Raw genomic sequence first — 14519 nt, 5'->3', positions numbered from 1 at the left:
TTCGGATGGACCGGCCCCCTCTGCATCCCACTCTTTTGAGCGACCTTCAGGTAAGCAATTTTCAGTGACATGAATAGTCCTTTAGGGTTCACTGTTGGGGAGGACCTAGATCATTTGCTGAATATAAGAAAGATGGTGGGTTAATGAAATTTACTTAACAGGTATTAAAACAGGGCATCTGGGAAGCTTTCTGCTCACCGAAAATGTTACATTGTAAATCACGGCCATTAATGCGAGTTAAAAGGAGAAGCTGTCCTACCTTGATGACAAAATTAGAAACAATCGATGCAACAGAAGTTTTTAAAAATTATATTTAATACAAGTGAATAGATTAGAAGATCTGAAATGTTATAAAGCAATATACACAATGAATAAATAATTTGCACAGGAGAGTCATGTCTACATTACATAACACTGTCTAGTATGGGAATACTTAAAGTAAATCCAGTGATAATGGAGAAAGTCCATAAAAATGCTAACCTGTCTTCCCTTGTATGAAATTGTTCAAGTATAAAAATCCAATACAGTGTAAAATAGTATTCAATTTAGTTTAAGAATAAAAATTGCAAATATTGCAGTTTCGGAAGAAAAAAGTAAAGCAGCATTGTAAAACTACGTAAGAATAGTGTTGAACTAAGGAAGGACCAATAAATGAGATCTACACGAGCAAAACTTAGAGAAGGAAGCATGAAACTAGCAATACCTCTCGTTTAAAAAAAAAGAAAACCCTAAAAACTAAAATAAATTAAAATGTGTTAATGTAAGAGTATTCTCTTATACAGTGCACATATGAATTTAAATAAATCCAAGTCAACATCTTTCGTTGGATAGGTTAATATTTAATATGCTACATCTAGACCTCCTAAATAATTTATGCCATGAGATGAATACATAATTTTACAGTGTCACATCTAAAGTTCCTTTCTTTAGAGTGCAGCGTAGTAAAACTTAAAAATAAATATCTTAAATAGCATTACTATTAAGGCACAGTATAAACCACATTATCGTTAACCTTTGAAGAACTGTCGTCTCAGTCACCTTGTTGTCTCGTGTAGCGCGTTCACGAATAAATAGTTTTAAATATGACTCTGAAATAGATACTAAAAAGTGTAAAATTATTTTAAAAAGGGGGTGGGGCGGGGTGGGGGTCAAGAAACGTCCTGAAGACAGTTCTTAAGGGTTTAGAGTCTGCAAACTTTGCCTGCCTTTAATCGTAAGCCACGAGTCAACACAATCAATAGAAAGAGAAGGCTGTTGTAGTAAAAGCCTGATCCTATTTCAGAATCAGAACTGCTGACAGCAGCAGATACAAGTTTCCCAAAATTGAAACAGGATGGGGAGAGGGATTAGAATGTGACAAGCTCATCAAACAAGCACAAGTGATGTGTTCTTTCCAGAACCGTGTGTGTTATTGATTGTCTTGTACAGCTGCTGCACCCATTACTTCCACATCACTTGCCCCACAGTCCCGCTCATCCACAGGATAGACGAGAAAATCGCTTTGGTGCCTGTCCGCCATCTTACCCACTGCCACGCTCCCAGGTTGATTGTTCGATGCCCATTTTTTGAGAGAGTAAAGAACGTGATCTTCTTACCTGAAAAAGTTCTAGAGGCCATAGTGGCTGCTAAAAATGACAATCAGTGCTTTCACCATTGTGTGTGTGTGTGTGTGTGTGTATTTTTAAAAATCTGCTTTTAAAGGTAATTCAAGCTACATATTGCTCACTCTGTATTCCCTGGTTCGACTAGATTCAAATAGCATCTCCTAACTTGTAAAAGGCAGTTTGCTTCCCTGATACTATAAAAAGAGCAAAAATAAAAATCCCGTTATAAAAGTGAAGTTCCACTGTTTACTCCCACTTTCCTTGACTCAGGCTCTCTTTGGGATCGATTTCCAAAGCTGCGCCCACTCCCCTCTCTCTCTCTCTCATCTACGACACTACCGGAGTATAAAAAAAATAAGAAGAAGAATTCTGCTTCACGATAGCATAGCTTTGCTTTTTTTTTTTTTTGCTTTTTTTTTTTTCTCCTGAAAGCTGTTAAGTCGATGTTAACTCGCCTTACCTACTACACATCGGGCAATGGGGGGGGGGGGGGGGAGGAGGGGGGAACGGTCGACTCTGGTCACGTGGCCGCCCTACTGCATGCGGTCGGTCTGCAGCTGCTGCGGCTGGTACTGGCCGAAGGCGGCGGCCGCGGCAGCCGCGGCGGCGGCGGCGGCGGCCGTCCCGGGGGCGGCGGCGGTGATTGGCTGCTGCACGGCGTAGCCGTAGCCCCCCGCGGTGACGTAGCCGGCGGCGGCCGGCGAGGCCGCGTACGGGTACTGGTCGTAGGCGGCGGCGGCGGCGGCGGCAGCGGCTGCCGCCGAGTACTGGGCGTAGGCGGCGCCCGTGTAGTCGATGTAAGGGGTGGTGGAGGCGGCGGCGGCCGTGGGCTGCACGTGCGGGATGACCACGCCGGGCTGCACGAACGCCTGCGGGTACACGTAGTGGGCGGGGATCCTGCGGAGACACGGGACACCGAGTCAGGCGCCGCCGGCCTTGCGTCCGCAGCGCGGCTCGCTCAGAGATCAGACAGACTCAAATTTAGTGGTTATTACGAGCATAGGGTTGCCACAATATCTCCTCGCCAGGGGACCGTCGGAGCGCTCTGGCGGTAGCCGGAGTCGCGGAGCGCCCCGAAAGGGATTCAGCAACAGAAACGGGGGCATGCCCCCTCCCCCCTGCTGGGAGGTTGGATTTAGGATCGGTGAAGAGAGCCAATGCTTATCATTCAGCAGAAGTTTGGCCGATAAATCGAGGTTCAGGAGGGCCACGCACAGGAGAGGTAGTGAATACACGCTTCATCGATTTTAAGACTTTGGAAAATTTTGCAATGAGTTCATAAAAATGTGTAGCAAAGAGAAAAAATTCTCAGCGGTGAATATAATAGGACTCCGAAGGTAATCTGTGATCGGTCAATTCGGGGGGGGGGGAGGGGGGCTGGCCGATTTCCCAAAACTAAAATAAATTTGCACAAAATCCATGTGTTTTATTATCATGGCAACCCTACTTGAAATTGCTATGCAGACTCGGCACACATTAATCTCTCTGCAACCTCAGTCACCCTTATTAAAAATAATGATGATAAAAGAAGCAGGCGACAAAATAAAAAAAAAGGAGTTTAAAAGTTCACAAGTGTGGTAAACACAGCAGAATCACACTTCTCAAACGAACTGTAGTGCACACGCACACTCTCTCACAAGAGGCTGTTGTGGGAAGCTACAGAAATGCTATTAACATTCATGGCAGTGATTCCCAAAGAGATGTGCAGCACGCTTTTTGCCTTTCTTTCTTTCTTTCTCCGTAAAATTCATAAGGACACAAGGGTCAACCAAACCTGTTTGACTATCAGGCACCTGAAGGTCAGCCAGCTTGTTTATCTCTATGCAAGACAGACAGAAGGGGTTTTGGGGAAATGATGAGGTTGAGGGAAAAGGTAGGAATAGGAATATTTCTAAAATTCATATAAACTTAAAAGGTTTACATAACAAAATGAGTAAGGAAACTTTTTTTTTTTGGCGCAAATACTCTTGTTTTATCCTCCAAATCAACAAATAGATTATTAGCATGTTTAAGTCGGCCCTACTCATAGATATTTGATACAAATCAATTGTATTATGTAAAAGTTCAAGAAACAAAATCAAGTACCTTTAAAAATTATACATTCAGGGATCACATACAAGACATATGCCAATGACCTTACTTAAAAGTTAATTTTGTTAAAAAAAAAATCACAAGAGGTGTTTTTTAAAAAAAAAACCCATGCATTTCAGTTCTCACTCTTGCGACTCACGACTGCCCCTTTCAAATGCTACCATGAATATCTGATATATTTTCATCTTTCCTTACAGCAATCTCCATCAGAACCCCCTATATTTCTAAAAATATGACACTATAATGCCATCTGGTTGTTGGCAAAGCCAACTTAAAAGGAAGTACAAGCAACAAGTAACGATCCTTATTTTAAAGAATTTTAAAGAACTCAAGACCAAAAACTTCACATTTAGATTTCCGAAAACACAGATCTTTGCTTTGCCTTTTCAGAGTTTTACTGAAAGTCCTTATTAATGAGCACCCATGGAAAAGATGAATTTATCACAGAGGGTAGTGAACTTTGACCCCAATGATAAAAATACACTCGATTTTACTAGACTTGTAGATCTTTCCCAGTGCCAGGAGAAAAGACGTCATCAAGTGTTTCTGAGGACACAGAGCTATGTTCTTAATTGCTTGTCAGAAACCAGACGCGTGGTCATGCACATACTCCAAACTTCTCTCTAGGTCAGGTGACTGACTCACTCACAGCGACAGGTGTGGCTTTACGAACCCCGGTCCCTGGAGGCCGCCGCGTCCACAATGTGCAGACAAGGCAAGAGAGCCTCCACTCAAGCCCGTTTACATGTGGTGATGGACAGCAGGGGCTGCAGCCGGGCTATTTTTGATCCTGTCATGCGACAAGGGTTTCCAGCGGGTAAAATGTCTTTATAAGGCCAAAGTAAAACATCTATCAGCAGCGAAGTCCAGCCAGTATGAATCTCACTGATATGGAAACATTAACCCCTGTCCTCCCAAAGCTCTAAGGACAAGAGGATGGTTACCAGGTTTGTATCTTTGCATGAAGGTTGGTAACTGAAAATAAGTTTAGCCTACAAAAAGGCAGGCTGAGTGTGTGTGTGTGTGTGTGTGTGTGTGTGTGTGTGTGTAGAGAATGCACTAGAAGATAGGCAGGGCTGCTTACGGGACTCTTGTCTCTGCACTGATTTTACATTAATAGTTTTCATTTGATAATGCCAACCAATGACAGTGTAGAGTTCCCTGGCATATCAGAGAACCCTACATGAAGTCTGGCAAGGGTTAGGAATATGTTTGGAAGGCACATGAAACCTGAGCAGTGTTAGAGGCTCAGGGAAAGGAGAGCCCAGCAGACCATGGACAGCCTAAAATACCTTAGCTCAGGAAGGAAGGCAGGAAAGGACCAAACGCTGCGGTGGCGCTTCTAAAGCCATTCCTGCAACAGGAGGTCTTTTACTAGTTTAAAGAGCCCGTGAAGGCCATCTGGGAATCTGTCCCCTGCCACGAGATACCTACCAGTGTCCCTTCCCTCAATCACATAGGGGGTGTACCTAGCGGTCACAAAAGCACAGGAACAAGGCAGATACCTTGGGCAATTGTCAAAGAGCACTGACCACATTTTCCTTTTCTTTTTCAGGTCCCTCTATCTCTTTGTGACTTTTGACACCCTAACTGGTTTCCTCTTCCAGTCTATCACCAGACAGCTGGCAAAGTCTTCATTTTAGTCGCTTGTTCTAGTAACCTGTAGCCCCTTTGGCATGCGAGGCCTTTTATGCTTCTGGCTCCAAAACATTCCTTCCGGTATTTCTTTCCACCTTTCCTCGAACCCAGGTCAACTGGACTCCTCAGTGCTCCCTGGACAAGCCACACATTTCTAGATCCTCACCTTTGCTCATGCCATCCCTTTGCCAGGGAAGCCAATCCTCATTCCATCTCTACTTGTTGAAATCCCAATCCTATCCACCCTAGCTCTAGCACTCGCTATGCATAGAGCCTTCAGGAGTTTGCTTCACGTTCTGTTCTCACATTTCTCATACGTGACATGAATCCAATATTTCCAACCCTGAATTGCTGTGCGTTAAATAACATTATCTACGCACAGAGCCTACAATGATGACTAAAGTAGGCACCTGATACAAGAGTACCTTATCCTCCGCCATCCTTTAAAATCTAGGTCAGCTTCTACCTCTTTCATGAAGATGTCTTGGGTCCCACAAACCTGATGTCTCTCCTCCCTGTCTGAAGCCACAACCCTTCTGGGGCTTCTCAGTTTTCTTACTAAATTACAAGGGAGAATGGAATTGTGTCTTTCTGGCTATCACCTGACACAGAGGAATGAACATGGCTTTTGAGGTCAGGGAAATCATGACTCTGAACCTAGAATCAGACTCACTTACTAGCCCATGGCAAGTTAATTAACCTCTCTGTATCTGTTTTTTCACCATGGAAAGGACATTCACAGGCTGACATGGATAGCCTGAGTCCAATAAGTACTGTGAGAATTACATGATTTATGTAAATTTCTTACTAGCATCGGGCATGTAGGAGATGCTCACTTAATGTTACTGCCCCCCCCCGCCCTCCTTAGTGGACGGTATGGTATCTAGCACAGTGTTAACACAACTAGCATAAAACTGAGCACTTAAGGGGCGCCTGGGTGGCTCAGTCAGTTAGGCGTCTGCCTTCGGCTCAGGTCATGATCTCCAGGTCCTGGGATAGAGCCCCGCATCGGGCTCCTCACTCAGCAGGGAGTCTGCTTCTTCCTCTCCCTCTGCCCCTCCCCACCGCTCGCTCACTGGCTCTCTCTCTTTGTCTCAAATAAACAAACAAACAAATAAATAAAATCTTTAAAAAAACCCAAAAAACCCCTGAGCACTTAAAGGTATACTGAATAAATGTTTAAGGGTATTTCAACCTGATCTAAACCAGCCTAGAACTTTCTACTCACAGATGCATAGTCTTTCTAAGGTTTCAATAAGAAAATGCTTCTCACAAACAAAGTATTTCTAAGACACTGTTTAGCAAATGCACACGTATCTATAAACCTGCCCACTGTGTTACATGAGAAATTCCTTCAAGCCAAGATTTTCTCTTGAAAAGCCCAGAGTAATCTGGGGGCCATTTAAGGACCACATAAAAAAAAACAAAACAAAACAAAACAACAATAACAACAAAAAACAGTTCAGTTACTAGAATTTCAAACAAGTCAAGTAAGATTAAAAATTCTCAAGCTTCTTTCCAGGCCTAAAATAAAAACGTGTGGCCAACAGAATTGAGGAAGACCAGGTGTGATTTGTTAGTACAGATTCTGGGAATTAGAGCAGTGTTAAGAATCCCGTAAAAAAGAAAAGAGAAGGCTCACTTGGTCCACCTGGAATGCTATCTATTTCTAATCAGAACCTCAAGTTCAAACAATTTACGCAAACAGTAATAATCAGCATCCTTTATAAAGACAGCTTAATATTAGCAGGGATGAACCACAAAAAGTTACCATCGAAGCATGCTTGATTTAAAATTTCCATAGGACATTTTTTTCTGGTGGTTCTTATTTTCCTCGTGCTACTTTCTTTCTCAAGGATTGATGCAGACTATCACAGCCTGTCCAAATTTCTATGTCTAACTCTTAGCATCCTCCCATAGACAGTCTGGTTTCTCCATGCACTAAATCTTTTCTCTTCTCTGCCTTTGCTTATGCTCGTCTCATCCTACAGCCCTCAGGCATGTTCCTTTCTCCTCTTACCTGTCCAGGACATACCCACTGGTCTAAGACTAGCTCAAGTCCCATGAAGCCTTGTCCAACCTCTCCAATTCACCTGTTTTCTTGCTATTCTGAATTCCTTTTGTCCTAAATACCATGTATTTTAGCAGTTAATAGTTCTCGATTGGTTTGTGTTAGTTTTGCAATCTCCTTATTTTGTATCACCTACTTAGCACAGAAAAACACTAACACATGCTAATGCCTGTTGATCGATTTAGTTTTATAACTGTTTCAAGATTATTATGTGAGATCATGACTAAGTTCATTGCCACTTTTTAGGATGTATGTTCTCCTCCCCAGTCCCGCCTTACACGTGGTCTAGACCAGTGAGGAGAGGACCCACAGAAGTAGCTGGACCCATCAACCCACTCTGTTGTCGGTTCCCAGGATGGTTGGGATGGGGCACTGATGAATAGCTATGGAGAGATGAAGGCCCTTTCTAATCAGATTGGACAGAATACTCTCCACGGTTTAAAAGAGTAAGAGCTGGCGGTAAGTTGAAGAATCCCTATGTTAAAGGGAAGGTTCTAAGAAGGTATTCATGGAAAACAACTTGACCCTTCCAAGTCAAATGATAATTACTTTTTCTGGTCTATCCTTGGAGACACATAGGCAAGATTATCTATCTATCTATCTATCTATCTATCTATCTATCTATCTATCTATCATCGGACTTTCCAGGTTACACAGGTAGATGTTTAGGTGCTAAGCTAGAGAAGAAACTATGGCTGAGGATAAAACACTCCTTGAACAATTAGAATATTTAAAAAGGAAGCTGAATTCTCTGGCACAAGAGTTCTAGCAATGTCAATCAGGTAGCATATAGCCAAAACAGACTCTAAGTGGTCCAAGTCAATTTAGGTGGTAGGGATCGCCCACGTATGGTGTCTGAATAGAAGCGAAAGAAGGGCACTCAGAGCAGGAAGGCTGGTAATCACAGAGCCAGCGGGAGCACAAAGATGAGTAGCCCATTCACCTGAGTTAGGTCTGAAAGGTGAAAGTTAGTGCCACTCAACTCAAAAAACTGGCCAGTGTCAGTGAAATCTGATGAGTGTTTGTTGGACTTTTAAATTAGAAGGCCTAAAAGTGGATACACATTGCAAAAGAAAGAACCCCATTCCCAGAAAACTCCCCAGTAAAACAGAAACTTAGGACATGCAAGCAATGAATCTGTATTCTCACAGAGGGAAATCACACAATTTAGCACTCACTACAAAAATATGGTTAAGTGGAAGTCACAGGCTACAGCTTAAAAGCAAGAAAAAAAAAGGCCCTTTGCTTCCCATGGCAAAGTCAAAAGTCAACACTCCTCAACACCACCACCAAAACCAAAAAACACAAAGAGCCCCTTCCCCGAGGAAAAGAAAACACTTTCACTACAGCTCTTTTCAATTAAGTAAAAAGCACACAGTTTAGCTATCAACACCACTTCATTACTGTAATAAATAAAATAAAGCACACGGAGGTCTATTGACTATTGTGAAAAATAAAACACCAACACCAACATCCATGCATCGTTAATCACCATCTGAGCTTGTGTGTCTGAGTCTACTGGTTACAGAGTTTAATTCCAAACAGAACTATTCCACCTCTTATCATCGTATCCTTCTGATCAGTTAGCTTAACTGTATACGAGCCCTGTCAGGTTAGAAAGAGATAAATAACATTGAGTCAAGTTGAACAGTAATCATGGTGCTGGGACACAATCGTCTCGTACACAAGTCATACCTGGTAGTTTTGTTTTGTTTTGTTTTGTTAATCATAAGCTCAAAATTTGTCTGGTTTGGAGGCTGCAAACTTGGTCAGTAACTTGACTCATCTAAAAATATTTATATTATCAGCATCAAAAAGGTACGCACATATATAAATATGTATCACAAGGAACATTCTGTGACATAATGGTCTTGTCTGTATATAACAAAGAGGCAGGTTAAGAGATGAAATCTATCACAACTTAGGAGGGCCTGATGAATTGACTTACCCAAAAGGTCTTTGTATAAGGGCTGGATGAAGTTGTTGAACACCGAAGGCAAAACCTAACAATAAAACACACCACATTCTCTATTTGTGCATGGTTAGGTATATATTACTCCTGCATATAAACTGCAATCACAACTTTCACTTAGAGAAGATCACCATTCTTTTGAGGCTTTGCAGAAAAAATTACAAATATTATATATATTATAAATATATATATTTAAAAGTTCTTTTTACTAATGTTATCATTATAAATCTATATCATAAATATAGATATGTTTCAAAGTTCTTTTTACTAATGTTATCATTGACCCAAGTGAAAATTTTAATAGGCTACAGGTGGAAACTAAAAATTATCTGCAAAGTTTAGTTGACAGTCATACAAGAAGACCTTAGAAAATTAGACCAGGGAAAAGTTCTTGTGGAAAGAAACCAGGAACAACAGGACTTGATAATGAAGTTACATGTCACAAATGTTTCCGCAGTTCTGAATCACGATCTATAAAAAGGCTGTGTAATTTGGAACATGCCGGACAATGCTTTGGAAGATTATGGGTTTTACAGATTATGGCATTAAAAATTCACAAAACAAAGTCTCCTTTTCTGGATAGCACACACAAAAACACAAGTTTTTTTAATGTTCACAGATACGGGCACATGCACTCACTCTCTTGACAATCTAGTTTCCCAGTAAATCCACTTGGATGGAAGTGTCTGTCAACCTCTTTCCAAATTTCGGATGGAAACACTTGAGTGAAGAGTACAATGACTTAACAAAACAAAGTTGCTTACCCAAGTGAAAGATTGCCATTTGCTCAACAGTCAACTCTTAATTATTTGTGCTAATGCCAGGGGCAGTGTTGTAAATAATCCAAAAGGTCAAATTTTCATACAGACAAAAGCCTGCTTCCCTTTTGACGACTACTAGCTGCATGACTTTGGAGTAAAGCATTTCCCACCTCTAAGTGTCAGTTTCTTTATCTGACGGCCCAGGCGTACCTGAAATCTCCCCATTTTCTTTAAGGACTAATAGTCTGTGATTTTACATTAAAGCCTTACCATCCAGACACCGCCCCTCCCCCTAGGCTTCTCTTGGGTCAGGGTTCAAGTTGGATTGCCCGCTCTGAGCACAGGGCCACTGGTGGTAGAAGGAGAGACCACAGTATGTAGGGAAGTACAACCAGCGGGAGCTGACACCTTTGGGCCACATAATCAACATGTGAATGATCTACAGGTGGCTAAAAACTGGAAAATAAAAGAGTAGACTGACTGTATGTCATACCTGAAACAGATGAGTCAAGCCTAAGTCTGGGTGGGTACAAATTGTCCAGACCCCCAACATCTACTTTTGCACATAGGTACATTTCAAGTCCTGCAAGAGCCGGTGACAACGCTCATTTAATGTCTTGGTAGAATAACCAGCCATGGTTCAACTTTACTAAACATCTACAATGTCTTCTGATAAGGGATTCATTCTATTCAGATACTGGGGGTGGGGTGGGGGTCTGAAGATGGGGAGTGGGGCAGGTAGGAGAAACATTTCTCACCTGGTTGCATGATCCTTGGTTTTGCTCCCAAGTATGCCAGATTCACATTGGCCTTCCTGCCATCAATGATGGGGTTCGGATCCTTGCAGGCTCTCTCGGCAGCAGCTCGGTCAGCCATGGTGACCTTAGCAACACACACACACACACACACATACATACAAAGCTCTAAATTGGCCCTTGAAGGAAACTGAGAATTACACTGGAGAAGTCATTCATGAGAAAACTAAGTGGGTTCTGAAACTTTTTCTTTCTTTCTTTCTTTCTTTCTTTCTTTCTTTCTTTCTTTCTTTCTTTCCTTTCTTTCTTTCTTTCTTTCTTTCTTTCTCTTTCTCTCTCTTTCTTTCTCCTTTTTCTTTTGCTGGAACTTAACTCCTTGATCCCCCGTCAAAAAAAGAAAAGAAAAAACAGAGAGGAAGAAAGAAACAACCCCCTCCCCACACCCCCAAAGTCTTCAGGGCACTAGTTGGGCCTAGCAGGGAGTCGGAAGCCTGAATTCCGTCTTGGAACTCTAGATCCTCCCTCCCCCGACCTTCCCCCCCCCCACCCCCGTCCCTACCCAGCCTAAGAGGCACTGTTTGCTTTAAAGAAAGTCCAGCCTCACATCCGCCCGGTGCTCCCCACCACCAGCAAGCACTCCCTAACGACAATAGCTATTGTCCTACTCTGGAGCTCCCGGCTCTCCGGCAGCTGAATTTGCACGCTTAAATCCCCAGGAGGCTTAATATGCTCTCTTTCAGTTCAGCATAGAGCCAGAGGGTCATCTTTTTAAAGAATCCATCTTTGCAATTTTAAATAAATGTGTGTGGGGGGAGGTGGCATAAGGAGTAGAGCCCTAGACCTCCTGGGGTGTCCCCTCCCCGCCCCAGCCAGAACGCCTCAAGACACACGCATTTTTACAAAGCAACAGCGCGCTTAACGACCGGCCTCCAACCCGGGAGTGCGATTCCGAGGGGCTGCGGCCCCTCCCTCCCAACCCTGCGCACCCGCAAATCCAGCAGTGGTTACTTCTCTCCTTCCACCCCCGCTCCGCCTGTCCCCCCCCCCCCGACACCGCAAGGCGCTGGGTCCCCTCGAAACCCCGCGAGGCAGCAGCCGGCCCTCCCTCCCCCAGCTCCGCCGCGCGCAAACTTTCAGTTCAGCCCGGAGCAAAGGGGCAGCGCCGCCCGCGTCCGCGGGGCTCCTCACGTTGTCACCCCGAGCCCCCCACTGCAAACCCCAACCCCCGAGGCCCTGCGCCGCCCCAAGCCTTCCCGCCCCCGCGGTCCTCGGTTTCCCCTCCGGGCCCTTTGTCGCCCCCACCTCTGCCTCCCCAACCCCACCCCAGCCCCCAGGCGCGCGACTTACAAATCCGTAGCCCCGGGACTTGCCCGTCTGCCTGTCGGTGATGACCACCGCCTCCTCGATCTCGCCGAAGACCTCGAAGTACTTGCGCAGGCTGGCGTCGGTGGTGTGGTAGGGCAGCCCCCCGACGAAGATCTTGGTGTACGTCGTGTCCTTCTGGGTCGTGTGCATCTTCGCGCCCGCCCCGCGGCTCGGGCTCCGGCTGCGGCTGCGGCTGCGGCTTGGGCAGCGGCTGCGCCTCCTCCTCCGGCTCCGCGTCTCCCGCACCCTTTCGGGGCCGCTGGGGGCCAAGGGCGAGCCCGGGGGCGGGGGCGAGGGCGGCGGCGCGGCGGGGGCGAGCGGCCGGGGGCGGCCGAGGGCGCGGGGCGCGCGGCTTCCGAAGTCGCCAGCAGCCCCGGAGATTTGACTTCGCTCTCTCCTCCCGCCCCCCCTGCCGGTCACGGTACAAATTCTCCGGATCGTCTGGGTTAGGATCCTGTTCTATAGAATGTGCAAGCGGTTTCCACTCACCCGGCTGGGAGGCCAAAAATGAAAAGAGAGGGTGGTCCTCGAGCGAAGAAGCGGGCGCGTTTAGAGGTAGATTTTTTTTCTTTCTTGGAAATTAGGTAGGTGTCTTGGGTGGGGCGTGGGTAGGGTCGGCGGTGAGCGCGTCCGGGCGCGGAGGTGGGCGGGCGGGGGGCGCGGCGGCGAGGCCGGGGGTGGGAGACTCCGCGCCGCTTGGGCTCCGGTTCTGTCCCTCCCGCCGCGGAAGCTGGAAGACAAGTGGCGAGGACGGCTCTCCACCTCTCTGCTCCCTTCCCCCGCGGGCCGGGGGTCGGCGCCCGGCTGGGGAGGGGGCGGGCCGGACGCCTGCGATTGGCCGCGGCCGCACCTGGGGTGCCCGGCGCCGCCGCCCCCCAGCTGTTAGGAACAGCTGCTTCTCTCCCGGCGCGGCGCTGGGCCGCGGGGCTCGGGCGCTGGAGCCGGCGTTGGGGTAGGGCTGGGGATAGCCGGAGGCGGCCTTGCTCCCGGCGTCGCCTGCTCTAACCCGTCAAAGTCCTAGGGACTCGGCGCGGTCCTTGCCGGGACCCGGGGCGCACAGACTGCGTCCGAGGAGGGAGCAGCGTCGCTTTCCAAAACGACGACGCGAGCTCTTTGCGCTCGGCCACGGTGACAGGGCCGGCGACCTGGACTGACGAGCTGGGGGCCGGGAGGCCAGGGGCGGTTCGTAGAAAAGCCAGTTCCCTCCCGGGTGCGGAGGGCCGGCGAGCTCGGCCAGCGGCACCCGAGTCTGATAGTCTGGGGTCTGGAGAGGGAGAAGGAGGGTCCCCAACCTACCTTGACCCCCAAGAGCCAGTGCTGGGGAGAACCAGCGAGGCAGAGCCAGAAGGAAAAAAAAAAAACAAACAAAAAACAAAAACCCAGGTCTAGTGTTTGGGTGTGCTGGGGAAAACCATCAGCTTTAATTGCTCACGGCCCCAGCCAAGCTAAGTAACAGCAGACATCACCTTCTATTTCAGAGGACCATAAATTAGTACTTTAGCCCCTACAGTTATCAAATTTGTGTTTCCTCTCTACTTACTCCTCCTTAACTATTCGGGGAGATTGGTACAGATTTCTCATCATAAATCCTCTCTCTTTTTTTTTAACCCGAGCGAAGAATTAATCCGTTTCCTTCCGTTTGAATTGCAAGAATGTTTAGTGACTTGACCTCAACTGTTTTACCGGGATGTACTGTAATCGTAAAAGGTGTAATTTTTGAAATCGACTTGTTACATAACCACCGGTTTCTACCAACAGATCTTTAAAACACTTGTAGAAAATACAGACTTTAGTGCAAGCCGTATATATTTATTTTTTAATATCAGCTTTTTGCAACTTCTTTTTATCAAGAGTACATTCAATTAAGCATAAAATCCTTGTCATATTTGAGGTTTGGATGAAGATATTTAAAGTGAGTAGAATGTTCCACCCACTCCTGTTGGAGCATGATTTGGTTTTAAGTCATTTCCATCAGTAATGTCTACTGAAGTCCATACATTAATTGCCCCTGGGCTGCACCATTTATTCCCTTTAAAGCAGGTCAGTATGTTAACCTATTCGAGAAGCACACACTTGTGTTTCTCTTTCCAGGGCACCTTTGCAGGCAGCCCGGGAGGATGAGACACATTGCATTTGCCGAAGCAAAGGGGAATGCAAATATCCTCGAGCCTTTCACCTGGTTGCCTTCTGCGTGAAGTTGGCCTTTCGAGGTCATGAGTTTAAGTTTGAGCCCCAGTGGGGAATCTGGAGAAATAAGAAATC

At 45.9% G+C, this 14519-nt stretch overlaps 1 protein-coding gene and 1 long non-coding RNA gene across 3 annotated transcripts in view; one reads left to right on the top strand and one right to left on the bottom strand.

Annotated features, from left to right (window-relative positions):
- Positions 1-293: 293 nt before the first annotated feature.
- RBM24 (RNA binding motif protein 24) lies at positions 294-12694 on the bottom strand. Of its 2 annotated transcripts, XM_087858073.1 has the most exons (5): positions 12240-12694; positions 10896-11019; positions 10631-10720; positions 9353-9407; positions 294-2501 (listed from the first exon to the last, which is right to left on the bottom strand). In XM_087858073.1, exons 1-5 carry the CDS (start codon positions 12405-12407, stop codon positions 2138-2140), a joined length of 801 nt encoding a protein of 266 aa, XP_087714199.1. In that variant the 5' UTR covers positions 12408-12694; the 3' UTR covers positions 294-2137. The 2 variants fall into 2 exon arrangements, with proteins under 2 accessions (XP_087714199.1, XP_045667624.1); XM_045811668.2 differs by lacking the exon at positions 10631-10720 and having other exon boundaries at positions 12240-12685.
- Positions 12688-14519, top strand: part of LOC148107326 (uncharacterized) — a 19540-nt gene continuing 17708 nt past the window's right edge. Inside the window, exon 1 of the long non-coding RNA XR_015722600.1 lies at positions 12688-12812. This is a non-coding gene — a long non-coding RNA (uncharacterized LOC148107326). The remainder of the gene's footprint in view (positions 12813-14519) is intronic.

This window comes from Ursus americanus, chromosome 32 (assembly GCF_024610735.1).
Source record: "Ursus americanus isolate L20-20 chromosome 32, mUrsAme1.1.p, whole genome shotgun sequence".
Taxonomy (NCBI): domain Eukaryota; kingdom Metazoa; phylum Chordata; class Mammalia; order Carnivora; family Ursidae; genus Ursus; species Ursus americanus.
This window is presented reverse-complemented; position numbering and strand designations above follow the sequence as displayed.